This window comes from Actinia tenebrosa, unplaced genomic scaffold (genome assembly GCF_029948245.1).
Source record: "Actinia tenebrosa isolate PJP-AT-01 unplaced genomic scaffold, QUT_ActTen_1.0 PGA_scaffold1__47_contigs__length_23844297, whole genome shotgun sequence".
NCBI lineage: Eukaryota > Metazoa > Cnidaria > Anthozoa > Actiniaria > Actiniidae > Actinia > Actinia tenebrosa.
Genome location: NW_028292578.1, coordinates 4,320,971 through 4,335,691, shown reverse-complemented (window position 1 = coordinate 4,335,691; position 14,721 = coordinate 4,320,971). Strand labels below are relative to the sequence as shown.

Below are 14,721 nucleotides of genomic sequence, written 5' to 3'. Positions count from 1 at the left end.
TTTTTAATGTGTGTGTCCTCTTATTGACGATAAATACGTCACGATGCGTAGGTGTAAAGAACCGAAAGTAAAGCTAATAAGTGTGAGCTCGCGCAATGCTAGACATATCCCGCATCGAATAGTTAAATTCCATCTCTTGATCGATCCTGATATAATAGCTATTCAAAGCCTTTATTGGCTAAGAACTTCGTGGTTGTACGAAATCCGAAAGTAAGTTTCTCGCGTAAGACGATTGATAATAGAGAGTTTTAGATTGACTTTTTTTCTCCCCGCAAACGGCAAACGTGACCACGTTTTCATAGTTTTCCTTTATTTTACTTCTCCTTTTACAAACCTTCTCTCCAAGCGCAAATACTCTTTTGTTTTTCTACTACTTAAACTTTTTTGCGATTCTTTTTCAGTAATTTAAAAGAATTTTTTACTGGTCAACTGACGTTTCACGTTTGCCGTGAACGTAAATCTAAAACTCTCTACTGTTTGATAATATCCTACCAATGCTTCTCAATCAACTGCAAGTGTTGTTCAGTTCGTAGACACGTTTATTACTAATAAATTACATATTCTTAGTAAAACAAAAATTCAGTTTCATGTATTTCTATAATTCTAAAAATAAGATTTTATTCATCAAGATATAGCGATTGCTGTATTCTAATCTCACTGACACTTGACAAAAACGTTTTCCAAGAAAGTATAGAGCTTTTTAGTGTGAACAGAAATATTCTCGGAATACGTAAAAAGTCCCTTACTGAGGTAATGATTCTGTGTAATTATTAAAAAATATATAAAACAATTAGCCTTTAGCTTCAAGAACTGACTTTTTTACTATTTTGTAGAGTTCAGATGTCAATTTGCATTATTATATATTAGTATAAATACATAGGTGATTATTGAAAGACTCGCGCGCTGATTGGTCGAAAAACATCACACGATAATCACCTCCAGCGATAATCCAAAATGGCGGCCAGCCGCTTTGTTGCTGTTACCGGAAAAGATTTTTTTTTCTTTTTTTGAAAGAATCACTCGTGTATTTATACTAAAACAATTATTCACCTCAGGCTCAGTGAATATCGGGAATAATAACGTCGACTTCGTTTCGGCTATCATTCCCTGATATTCACTAATAATAACTGTTAATTGTTACAATATCACGAAGACATATTTTCATAAAAACTAAGAGCATGCGCAGATGTTTCTCTATTCTGGCGGCCTTGCTTGGGTGTAAACATATTTTGTTACGTCTTACATAGTGATACTTGTCCCAAACATTAAAGCAACATCAAACTAATATCTAAAAGGGGTATACATGTTCGTAATGTTTACGAAGCTCAATAAAGACTGGCAATAACATTAATCGGTATTATTATGCTCAGTTAATTAGCTATTTTACTATTATATTTTCATCCGGGAATAAAACTTTGAATGGGAAAGAGAATTCGTGAAGCATTCCTGTAGTGATAGTAAAATGAAGTCATCATGCAACGGCCTACAGAGGATTTGCACCATCCGGCACGTGATGGCAGCCACGTCCGGAGGCACAAGAATAGGATCTTTTCCACCGTGGAACCAGATTAGGCCAGATTCAATAGGCCCTTTGCAGTTAACGGTCGAGTGCCTGTACCGGCGAGCAAAATTTTTTATTTTATTTTAAATCGGTGATTCTTTTTAGCTAGTTGTGAAGAACTGAATGAAACGATGTGTAGCCAGTGTGTTACGAAATGCAGTTCTATTACGATCTCTCGAAACAGATTGTAGAAATTTTGTTTGCTCACCAGTATATTTCACCAATGGGAATCAAGATGTTCATTCATTTGCTCTCAGTGAATTAATCTGTGATGATGGCTGCCATCACGTGATGGTGCAAAGCCTCCATTGTTGAAAGTTTAACTTAATGATGATGATTTCATGATATTTCACATTTATATTAAAACTATTCTATTTGAACTCATTGTCAATTAATAATTCCATGTGTAAAAATAGCTTCACTTGCACTTGCTTGGGTAAGCAAATACCAGCACACGTGAAAAACGTTTGCGCGGGCGTGCATTTATGCACTTTTTCAATATTGCAAGAGGAGTAAAATAAATACTCGTTTTCTTCGAATATAAGTACTCGTTTTGTAAGTATACTATGGGGAGTCCAATACTAACATTAAGTTTTGGCATTTTGGCACGTTAGTACAAAGACGTTTTAGACTAATTTGCACACAGTCTTAGAGCATGCGCAGACGTTTTTCAGTCGCAGTCACTTTTCATTTTGTTCAATCAAAATGGACATCCTCCTCTTGTTCAAGGACACTGAGATTCCAATAATTTAGTTTAAAACTCGCAGATCGCAGAATATCTTAATAATAGATGGCCGATTTTCAATATTTTTTCTCAATTAAAAACTAGTTTATCTTGCAAGCAACTCTCGCTTTTTGCAACCCGTCAGATTTTTGGCTTAGGGTCCCTGAGCATCGATTTGAGCATCGATGAGAGAGACTAGGTACTAGAAGTCATTTCCAATCTTAATCTTCTTTACTTCAAGGACACACTAACCGGGGCCACTTGAAGTAAGCTAACCAGTCACGAAAAAGAGTGAAAACAATGGAAGCAAACTTAAGTCAAACTTGAAGTAATCAGGAGCAAGCAATGATCCCTAGATATCTGAGAAAAACTTATTCAACTTATTACGTTTTGTTCAAGTGGTCCCAGTTAGTGTGTCCGGACAGTAAACGACACAGGAATTGGATATGATAAAGCGAGAGTTGCGTGGAGGAGGCTGATAAATCATAAGCAAAATCAAATGAAAAGTAAGAATTAAAAATAATTAAATAAAAGAGTAATCGTCAATAATTATCTTAACTCCAAACGTCTGTTGAGTATCTTCCTTTAGCACCCAGTTTCTTGACGAAGTCGATCGCCTCGTTTTCACTCATTCCTCCATTTTCACGTGCGATTTCTACAATCACGGAATGGACATCACGTGCCATGTTCCTTGCATCGCTAAAGCACAAACACAAACAAAAAAATCAAACATAAGTTAAAAGGTTTTTGAATGGTGGAGCCGAGTGCTAAAAGATATTTGATGGAGAGAAGTACTGAATCAGGTGGTGAGTGGTGGAAAGGAATGCTAAATCTGTTGCTGATTGGTTGAAAGTAATGCTGAATCAGGTGCTGATTGGTTGGAAAGGGATGCTCACTTCGCTGATGATTGGTATAAAATGCTGAATCAGGTGCTGATTGGGGGAGAAGAGTGCTGAATATTATTTGTTGATTGATGGAGAGAAGTGTTGATAATTACCCACAGACGTAGATATGGCCACCATTGTCCAAAATCTTCCAGATAGATTCCTTGGTGTCTTTCATTTTGTTTTGTACATAAACTTTATTTTCCTTAAATAATAAAATAAATAAATAAAAATAACAATTTATTATCATTATCATTATCATCATCATCATCATCATCATCATCATCCGTTACATAGAACATCCCCAAGAAAGTGAAAGAAATAAAAGAATAAACATCAGAAATATTTTGTGATTTTGAGAAGGGGCAAATTATTTCATTTAGAGAGTACAGAACAAATGAGGAAGGATGGAGAGGCTATAAACTTGCTCCTCCACCCCCACCCCCCGCGCCCTCCGTTCAGTCGAACCTAACCTCATACCTGGTTAACTCGTCTTACCTGTTCCCTGGAGAAAGCTACGTGCAGCTGTGTAATAGTTCCATCCTTTACATATTCAGATAACTCGTCTTCATAGATGTAGTCTTCACTCTTTTTCCTGCAGCCAAAGTAAAGTACAGTATCGCCAACCTTTTTGCCTATTGAAGAAGATAAAAGTTGATGAAGATGAAGAAGGAGGGGATAGAGGAATGAGAAATAAGTGCAGAAGAGGAGCAGGAGCAAGAGCAGGAGCTGGAGCTGGAGCAGGAGCAGGAGCAGGAGCAGGAGCAGGAGCAGGAGCAGGAGCAGGAGCAGGAGCAGGAGCAGGAGCAGGAGCAGGAGCAGGAGCAGGAGCAGGAGCAGGAGCAGGAGCAGGAGCAGGAGATCTTGATAATCATAAACTTTACCTTGTTTAACCGAATGATGGCGATCTTGGATGAAACCCCTGAAAGGTGCCAGGCCTGTGCCAGGACCGACCATGATGACTGGCGTGACAGGTTTGAAGGGGAGACGAAATGTTGTCTTACGTACAAAGATTGGGACATGAGGACAATCATCACCTGGGAATGCATAGATAACAGAATCACAATCAAACCTCATCACTATAAAGCAGATTCCAGACTTACGTCTTTTAAAGAGATATGTTTTTCCGCGGGTCTAACTGCTAACAACAAAAACCAATAAAATAAAGCGAAAAATGTTCTAAACGATTCAACCTCCACCGGAAACAGTTAGAATTTTGAACAACAATTCCTGTCATGAAGGGAATTGAAGAAAAATCTGACCAAGGGTGCTAGGGCAAAAATTGGTGGTTTTTTAGCCGCTAGACTCCGTTATATTGGTGTTTTTTAGTTTTTTTTTTTGGATGTCAGTTTGAATGGAACTGGTTTTTTAAAACTGTTTCTAATTTACAGCCATAGCAAAACCGTAAGTTGACAAGTAGGTCGGGGTTCGGGTTTCGGCGAGGCCAGTTCGGCTAGATCCGAAGTTGGTTCGTTAGGTTTCGTTGGTTACACATCTGTCGTCGCTGAGTAAACAAATTGCCACCGTACCTTTCACTTTAATCCTATTATACGAGCAGACAAGAGAACAACAGATTGGCCTTTCTTTTCCTACCCCTGTTCATTCTTGGTTATTTAGGGGATTTGGATTAACTTATTAACTTATTAACCCACGCGTACGCTTACGCAAGCGGTCACGTGGCACGGTATAGGATACAGTAGTTCGTTACGTACGATTGGAACGTAGGTCACAGCAGTATTTTTGGCGTATATAGACGGGAAAAACTAAAAAAATCAAGCCAGCACATAACAGAACAGATGAGTAACAGTTCAAACAGTTTGTAACGGCTAAAATAACACCAATATAACGGAGTCTAACGGCTAAAAAACCACCAATTTTTGCCCTAGCACCCTTGATCTGACCTAAAGTTGACGTCACATTTAACGTCTCTACTGCTCAGCCATTCAAAGTGTTAAGACAAGCTAGGTACCGTCATGGTCACGTCAAGGAACGTCCGCACCATTAGCTATCCTGTAATTACACCCCTTGCTTTTCCTACCTTTCGGTATCTTGGTTTGAAGCCACGTGGTTGCCACGCCCTTCTGTAGTCGTCCTGTTTTGGTCGTGTAGCGTACGACGACTGCGGTCACGTGGATTGATTTGGGGTTTAACTAGAAATAAAAGATAGGGATATAACTTGTAAGAGAAATCATATTCTTCTTGATGCAATGTTGTACCCAGAGCCCACGTTCCTCTTTGTCAGCACCGAGAAACAATAGACTCTAGCGACAACTGATTTTTTGAGCATTCTGACTGGTGAGAATAGGTTGCTGATTGGTTTGGAAATAAAATGACTAAAAGTCTCGAAAAACTTTGGAAATAAGTGTATATTTTGAGCATTAAATTAGCTTTGATCGAACTCAAGATTTACTAGGATATGGAACAATAATCGATCTTTTGTATCCCCAAAGTAAATAAATAGGATACCCTAATTTAAGTGAATTTTCGCGAGAATAACTGCAAAGGCAAATTAGCGGCCGGTTGCTCTCTTAAAAATGAAATCGCTTTTCTTTTTACCTCGTGACAAATTATTACTGTATTATTTTTTGTTTTTGTCTCGAGTAGCATTTCATCATCAATCACCCTGTATAATTATCATCATTAGTATCCGCATCGTTCATCGCCAACACTGATTTCATCTTAATTTATCATCATCACCGTCATTACATGTATTATCCTTTTTCATCATATTATCATTTATCATTGCCATCATCATCATCGTCATCATCGTCATCATCATGGTCATCATCATCATGGTCATCATCATCATCATGCATCCAAGATCACTGCTAAGTCTTTTCACATTTAATTCTCTTGGAAACTATAGCAAGCCAAATTAATAGCCAAAACTAGAACAGCATCGTCATTCATACCTTGGAGGAAGACGATATTGAATAATATCTGCACTGCAAGCGAGGCAAGAGCTCAAGGATGTGTGCCAGGGGAGGTCGAAGGGACGGCATGTCTTCAAGCACAGCCACAATATGCCGATGACATTTGACGATCCATTCGTTGTATTGGTGCTGTTGAGCAATCATACTACAGGTTCAAAAACAAATAGAAATGAAGCAAATATCAGGTCCAGGGCTGGGGGTTGAACCCTCAACCATAAGGTACACATACCCTTGAACATATGATGGCGGGTCCATAGCTGGGGATTGAACCCTCAACCATAAGGTACACATACCCCTGAACATATGATGGTGGGTCCATGGCTAGAGATTGAACCCTCGACCATAAGGCACACATACCCCTGAACATATGATGGCGGGTCCATAGCTGGGGATTGACCCTCGAACATAAGGTACACATACCCCTGAACATATGATGGTGGGTCCAGAGCTGGGGATTGAATCCTCAACCATAAGGTACACATACCCCTGGACATATGATGTCGTGTCCAGGGCTGGGGATTGCCCCTCGACCATAGGGCCCACATACCCGTGAACATATGATGGCAGGTCCAGGGCTGGGGATTGAACCCTCAACCATAGGGCCCAAATACCTCTGAACATATGATGGCAGGTCCAGGGCTGGGGATTGAACCATCCACCATAAGGTACACATACCCCTGAACATATGATGGCAGGTCCTGGGCTGGGGATTGAACCCTCAACCAATGTATATTACATTATGGTTATTGACAAGTCTGATAACTCCAAGAAATACCTTGGCATCTTCAGTGCTGTTGCTAATATTCATCAAAAACTCTTTCTCTTTTGGATCTTTAGCGTACTCTGCCAGTTCTCTCAGGACATGTGTCTTGACAGTACTAGTGATGTCCACGTAGTGAAGAAGAGCTGTGCGATAAGTGGTAGGGCATGGAAAGGGATTCTTCTTGCTGGCATCCTCTGCAAAGTTAAAGAAAAAATTGAATGTCTTTTACTGATGAATAAGAAAACGTGGGCACTTGTACTTGCTGTAAGTTAGAACCGTATGTTTCCCACTCTTACAACAGCCATTCTTATGGGAAGCCATTTCAATGTCACAGCATGTCGTACTGTGTACGTGCTGTAAGTCAGTGCTGTATATTTCCTACTCATACAAAAACTGCTGTAAGGCCTTATACTTTTGTGATATTTTAGATAACTAGTTTGGTTAATAGGTGTATTGTACTGTACTAACCATCAACATTAACAAGAGACATGACCGTATCAAGGTCAACATTAAGCATTTTGCCAATTTTATCAACCAACTCGTGATCATTGGTTGGATAGATGCCTACATGATCCCCAGCATCGTATCTAAAACAAAACAACAAACATTGATTTTACTAATGCACTTATTGTTAGCTAATACACTCTTAGTCACTCATTCATTTGAGCTCATTTACATATTCAATCATTTCTTCTTTCATCACTTTTGTCTTCCCTTTTCATATATTTATATCATTTATTCATTCAATCATTTATGTTCCTCCCTCCCTCCTTCATTTCTTTTATTCATCCATCCATCCATTTGTTCATCCATCGATAGTCCCTTATACAGTTCCCTGAACCATCTTGAAAGGTTGCTGTGCCTTTGCATTGAAGCCAGAGGAACGGTGAACTTGCAATGATAAAGAGCTCTTTTAACACCTTGGACAATAATTATTCACGTCTCTATCATTGCAAGCTAACTGCTTGTCTCCAATGCAAAGGTACGGCTACCTTTCAAGATGGAGGAGGGAACTGTGAAGGGGACTATTCGTTCATCAATTTCTCCATCTATCTCTTTCATTCTCCCTCCCTCCCTCCCTCCCTCCCTCCCTCCCTCCCTCCCTCCCTTCATTTCTTGCTTCCTTCCTTTATTAAACCAGTAGATTGAACTTTTCAAATCACTTTTTACTGACTTACTTGATGGAAGCACCAGAGATATCCAGCTCAATGTGCATACAAGACCTGTCCCCTCCCTTGTGGAGTTCACGATTGATGCGGATTGGTGCCAGGTAGGGATTCTTGGCATCAAATGGACTGAAAGAGAGAAATACAGTTAGCTAGACCAATCAGACAATCAACCTAGAAATCTGTCCATCAGACACTGTTACAGAATCTATTAGTTTTGTCTCACTTCATGGGGGTGGGCAAAAGTTGCGCCGCTACATGCAGTCTCGCATGCAGCAAATGAGAGAAATTAAGTCGCATGCACCGTCATATTGTCACACATTAGGTTACTTACGGTCTTTGTCGCTGGTATGATTTCAGCCGTGACACTTCACCGGCAAATATCTTATCCTCTGATATATCCTCATGGATTTCAAGTTTGAACTGGCGCTCAATACATGTAGACAAACTCCTATGAAACACAAAAAAATTAGCAATATTAATTTGGGTAAACAGTTTTAAAGTATCAAGGTGATGATATACTTTGACTGGTCATTTTTACTGAATATTTTGATTAACTAACTAGTGATGATCATCGGCAACGAACCGTAATCTTGAATTGAGAAAAAAAAAAGACAATCAAAATTTGTTAGGTTCTTCTCATCACTTTTATACTAACAGCAAAATAAATTTGAAGCTTTTTCCATCATCAAGACAATTCAAATAACTATCATTATCATCAATGACTTTGTCACCACCATTATCACTTCATTATTATAATTACAACCATCAATGATTGTCAATATCATTATCAGCAGCCATCGAGCCATCATCCCCTTTATCATCATTACTATTACCTTAAACATCATCATCATCTTCATTAACACTATATGATTGATTAATATCATTTCTCACTATCATCATCATCACTATTACCTTAAACATCATCATCATCTTCATTAATTCTATAATATTATGATTATCATCACTTCTCACCATCATCATCATCACTATTACCTTAAACATCATCATCATCTTCATTAATTCTATATTATGATTATCATCACTTCTCACTATCATCATCATCACTATTACCTTAAACATCATCATCATCTTCATTAATTCTATATTATGATTATCATCACTTCTCACCATCATCATCATCACTATTACCTTAAACATCATCATCATCTTCATTAACACTATAATTATGATTTTATAATAACTGTTATGAATGTCGCTTTCTGATTGATTTGGAGCGCGTGCTTTATGAGAGCACATTGCATGCGCGCACACTTTCCGTTGCGTCATTCCTATCTATTATTGTAATTTGTATTTTATAAAAGAAATAAAAAACTTGCTTGCTGTGCTGTGTGCAGTCATAAAGCACTTTGGGATTGGCAGAACACTCGAGAAGTGTCAAGAAGCTTCTCCTAACACTTCTCTTGTGTTATGCCAATCCCTGCATGCCTTATGATAGCACACAGCACGCACGCGCACACATTTTCTATTTCTTCATTATTATCACTTCTCACTATCATCATCAATGATCACTATTACCTTAACAAACTCATTAATAATGCATGAGGAAAACACAATAGAAATCATGACCGTGAAGAGTTTTATAATTCTGATAGCAGAATCACTTTTATCTTGAAAAATTTTAGTGCAAACACAAAGAAACTAACCTAGAAGTTTGTTAAGCAATATACAATATTCATGTCTGTGTTATATAGGAAGCATCTTAATATAGCAATAATCTCATTCCTTTTCTACCTAAGACATGATTAAATGTGCAAGCGTTTTTGCGTACCTTTTAATATCCCGAACATTGATGTTATAAAACTTGAGAACTGCAGGCCAGAACTCTTCTCTCCACCGGACGAAGTCTTCTTCAATACTTTTGGACAGGAAAAAGAAAGGAAACATTATCATAATGGGATTGAGATATAGCATGCCATATAATTAGACAGCATGTTCAATAATTTGAAGCCTAGCTATAGATTATCTTTACTGTTCACATCAGATGTCATAAAGAGTGGTCTTTGTGGGCAACACACAATACTGACACACAGCACATACAAGGCACAACAACATGCAGTAACATTGAAATGTCATCCCATGAGAATGGTTATCCTAGGAGTGGGAAACATATGGTATTGACTTGCAGCACATACAGTACAAGGTACAACATGCAGTAACATTGAAATGTCATCCCATGAGAATGGTTATCCTAGGAGTGGGAAACATATGGTATTGACTTGCAGCACATACAGTACAAGGTACAACATGCAGTAACATTGAAATGGCTTTCCATGAGAATGGTTATCCTAGGAGTGGGAAACATATGGTATTGACTTGCAGCACATACAGTACAAGGTACAACATGCAGTAACATTGAAATGGCTTCCCATGAGAATGGTTATCATAGTAGTGGGAAACATAGAGTACTGACTTGCAGCACATACATGGTATGACAAGCCATAACATTGAAATGGCTTCCCATTGTTTTCCCCAGTAATTTACAATCCATAATAATAATGGGAAGAAAAAATGAACTAATTCATTTCTTCCTAGTTACTGCTACAGTTAAAATATGGCACAGCTGCAATTAATACAGCTACAAATTTTCTGCTTTGTTGCCCACTTATACATGGAAAACCAATGGACTGTAGCAAATTAAGTAGCAAAAGTCTGCAAAAGTCTGCCACTTACTTTCCATCGTCATCGCCTTCTCCTCTTTCAAACACTCTCTTCGCCCCCATCTCTTCTAATTTCTTGTCCACTATTCTTCCCATAGCATTGAAGTGTTCATATGTTTTATTACCAAGAGCAAAGACCTGAAAGTCACCAAAAACATATCCCTAGCTTTTTATTTGCTGACAACAGTTTAGATAAAAAGTAATAACAACAGGACATCTTGCTTGCGTATAAAGTTTTCTTTATATAATATTTACCATTGTGCACAAAACATGTTTGTTTTAAATTTCTTGATTTTTTTGTTGCTTTTTGCTTTATAGACCTTTTGCATTTCTCTCCTAGCTTTTATTTATTTTTGTCATTGTTTTAAAGTGCATGCCATATACATTCAATTCCAAAATCATTGGTGGATTCAAAAACCTGGAAGCTGAGACTGCAAACGTATATAATATGTAAGAAGTATGTTATTAGATTTATTTATATTGTTCAAGTCATGGAATATTTAAATATATTTTTTTGCACTGACAGAGAAAATGGAAGCTTTTAACACCTTTTTCATATCAAATGTTTATCTCAAATGAATACGTCAGTGGATAATAGGACACTTGTATTACTTGTTGTTAAAAACATTGGAAAGATATTGACGCTGCTAAACTGTAACTCAACTTTATTATGTGCAACAAACATAACATACATAGGCAGAGTCAATCCCCCCCCTTAATTATTAACAAGAGAAAAATCTGCTACATATAGCAAGTGAATGGCATGAAATCTACCATGGCATTTTTTAATATAATGAGATTTTATCCTTAAAAACATGCTGTTAAAAACAAGCTTTGAGATATAAAATAAACTTACAGTATAGTTCAAGCAGTCCATGTCATCTCGGTCATTTTGTAGCCACTCATAAAATTCCTGGGCATTATCTGTTGGGTCACCTTCACCATATGTAGCCATAACGAAGATTGCCAACCCATTTTCTATCTCACCAAACCTGGTAAGTTCTTCCTGAAATCCACAAACATCTCTTACAAGATTAACCAGATTGAATCTTGTGTTATGTAGAATAGAACATATTTAGCATATTATTAGTAGCATTATATGTTAAGCATTTTGGTCACTATGTTGTTCTGATTGGCTGGGAATATTTAGCCAATTACTACTACCATCAAAGTCAAAGCACAGTTAATTCACAGATGAAACAACCTGTGGGCTGATCTAAGTCAGGGCAATTAAGCTAGCTCACAAACCCAAGACCCAGAGATCAAAGGTGAGTGTATTAATGCTATGCCATCCTTGATCTCTTATCAAATTTATAATAATAAACTTACGATATCAATTTCCTCAGGGTCAAATACAGCAGCTTTTAGTCCATATCGCTGTGCATCTTTAGCAAGACGGCCTGCAAACTCTTCTGCTGTTCCTGTTTGAGAGCCATAGAATATAGCAATGGATTTTCCCTGAGAACAAAAGCATAAGTTAGTTACATTATTAATTACTAGACATTCTAAGATTTAGGAAAAACCTGATTTGAATTAATTGGCATTGCAATGCATTGTGGGACTGCTTTAGGGGAAGAAATTGATGCAGCCTTAATTGCAATAAAAATAGATTGCAATGCCAGCTCAACCTTGAAATGGCTACTTGCACAGCAAGCAAGTTTTTTATTTCTTTTATAAAACACAAATTACAATAACCATTATTTTAGATAGAAATGCCACTGAAAGTAAGTGCACATGCTGTGTGCTGCACCATGAAGCATGCAATCCCAACCAATCAGAATGTAAGATTTAAACAGCTATTTTATAACTACTAATATATAAAGCACACTAGCCAACCAATCTAAGTATGTGTACTATCTAAGCTATGTAATAATATAATTTTATTTTTTACTGTCAAAAGTATTGAGGGTGGCCATGTTGAATTGACAAGAGGTATTTTCAGTCAAAAATTAAAACAAAGCGTTTTGCCCAAAATTACCCACTCTCATATCTCATAACTGTTATTCATTATGACTTTTGACAGTAATTATCAATCATCACATCTTAGGAACAATCTTTTATTGTGTCATTTTTAGCAGACTCAGTTTACTACTTACTGTCTTTTTCATTTTGCCAATAAAACTTGTATCTTCTTGAGCAACCCTGGATTGTTTCCTGATTAATCAAGAGACAGTTATCAAGCTAGGATGTGTGTACTTGACAATAACAAATGGATGTATTCATTTGAAGAAAAAAACAAGATGGACTTTTGGAATCATGTTTTTGCGCTTTTACTGCAATATTCCGACGAGGACCTGTTTTTTGCATTTTTTTGTCTGTGTTGGAAATGATATGGCAAATTTGTAGCTGTACTGTAGCCATACCATATCTGAACACACCTGTAAATACCTCCAAATTTTATCAAACCCTGAACCAACCTCTGGGCTGATCTAAATCAGGGCTCTAACTCACAGAGCAAACCCTGAAATCTAATTAAATCACAGCATGGCTAACTCAAAAATCAAATTGGAATTTAGCTTCATTAAGTTTTGTAGAGGGAAGAAAACTGCCCCAAAACCCTGAATCAACAGAGAGAACTAACAAACTCTGCTCACATGTTAAACATTAATACCAGGAATCAAACTCAAGACCCCAGAGGTGACAGGTGCGAAGAGTGTACCTCATATATTCTCTAGTACAACGACAACATGGCTAAGGACATAGTGTGTAATTCTTATTATACCCCAGTGAAGTGGGGTACGTGCTTGGTACTAAGCAACAAGACGCGAGATTTCAAGACATGCTGTTTGTGTCTCTCAATTGTTGTATAATTGATTTACTTACTTATATAAACCATAGTCAGTATTAAGTATTTATAAACTTTTACAAGTTTGATATTCGAAATACAGTTACACTGTCTCTTGCATTGCTACGATACAAAAGTAGTCGACTGTAATAAGTAGTCCTACTCATGCGTTATAGACCACATGGTTTAAGATTGACTTTTTAATGGATTACACACTTTGTCCATACTGAAGCTGTAATGTAACCATGACATGCACATTTATCATTTGCATTTCAGCTAACTAGTTATGCAATCACTAACTATATATAATATACATATTGCATAACCAATTTAATTATCATCCAATAAAGAGAACATAAAACAGAAATCTTAGTTCAATTCTAGATGGAATTTAACACCTGTCAAATATCAAATAAGGAATATATTACATCAATTAAAAAGATATAATATTTGTAGACATATTTGCAGTCAGTTAATGTCGATCATCTCGATTTCATTCTTCTAAGAAAAATATGTTTACTACAATATATTATAAGTTGAATAGCAACCACAGCTTTTGGGATCTTGACCCCCACTCCCCCCCCCCCCCCCCCCCCCCCCCTCCCCGCCCCCGCCCCATCAAAAATCGAATGGACAGTCCCTTATCAAAAATCGGTCACAGACCTTTGGAGTCAATTAAAGTTGATTGTGTCCAATAAAGTAGCAAGGTTACATATTTAGCTCACAATTAGTTCTACGAGTCAAAACAGAATTTCCAAGGAAAAATAAGTTCCTAAAAAGCAAGCAAGAAAGCAAGGAAGACTATTTTACTTACACAGGCATTAGATTAGGAGGAAAAGCTGGTTCAGCTTTTTTCTTTCGTCCACAAAACCAATACAAAAGTGCTCCAATAAACGAAGCAAGAAGAACGACATCGATCGGTCCAACAAGAGGCTTGCTCTCTACTGCGGTTGATGAATCAGCCATATTTACTTTTCTTAAACTAAGATAACTTAAATTTCTCTATTTTATGAAATATCATGTAATCTTTGACTAGTTTTCTAGCGATCTGCAATAAATTAGACTTGTTTCACAACTAAATTGAACGGAACTGATGAATTAAGCTTGGGAACCTGGCTTGATCAAAGCAATATTTATCTATTGAGAAACTACTTTTTAATCAGAAAAAACTTTTAAAAAACTTACAGATATTTTCAACTAGAATTTAGACAAATTAATGTCGTT

The 14,721-nt window shown here is 37.2% G+C and overlaps 1 protein-coding gene across 1 annotated transcript; it reads right to left on the bottom strand.

The window, feature by feature from the left end:
- Positions 1 to 518: 518 nt before the first annotated feature.
- Positions 519 to 14,577, bottom strand: LOC116303339 (NADPH--cytochrome P450 reductase). Its single transcript, XM_031712869.2, has 16 exons — positions 14,312 to 14,577; positions 12,809 to 12,866; positions 12,042 to 12,170; positions 11,569 to 11,718; positions 10,726 to 10,850; positions 9,824 to 9,910; positions 8,366 to 8,482; positions 8,044 to 8,160; positions 7,334 to 7,452; positions 6,878 to 7,059; positions 6,082 to 6,231; positions 5,208 to 5,319; positions 4,054 to 4,206; positions 3,668 to 3,804; positions 3,283 to 3,374; positions 519 to 2,984 (listed from the first exon to the last, which is right to left on the bottom strand). Exons 1-16 carry the CDS (start codon positions 14,461 to 14,463, stop codon positions 2,840 to 2,842), a joined length of 2,025 nt encoding a protein of 674 aa, XP_031568729.1. The 5' UTR covers positions 14,464 to 14,577; the 3' UTR covers positions 519 to 2,839.
- Positions 14,578 to 14,721: the final 144 nt, after the last annotated feature.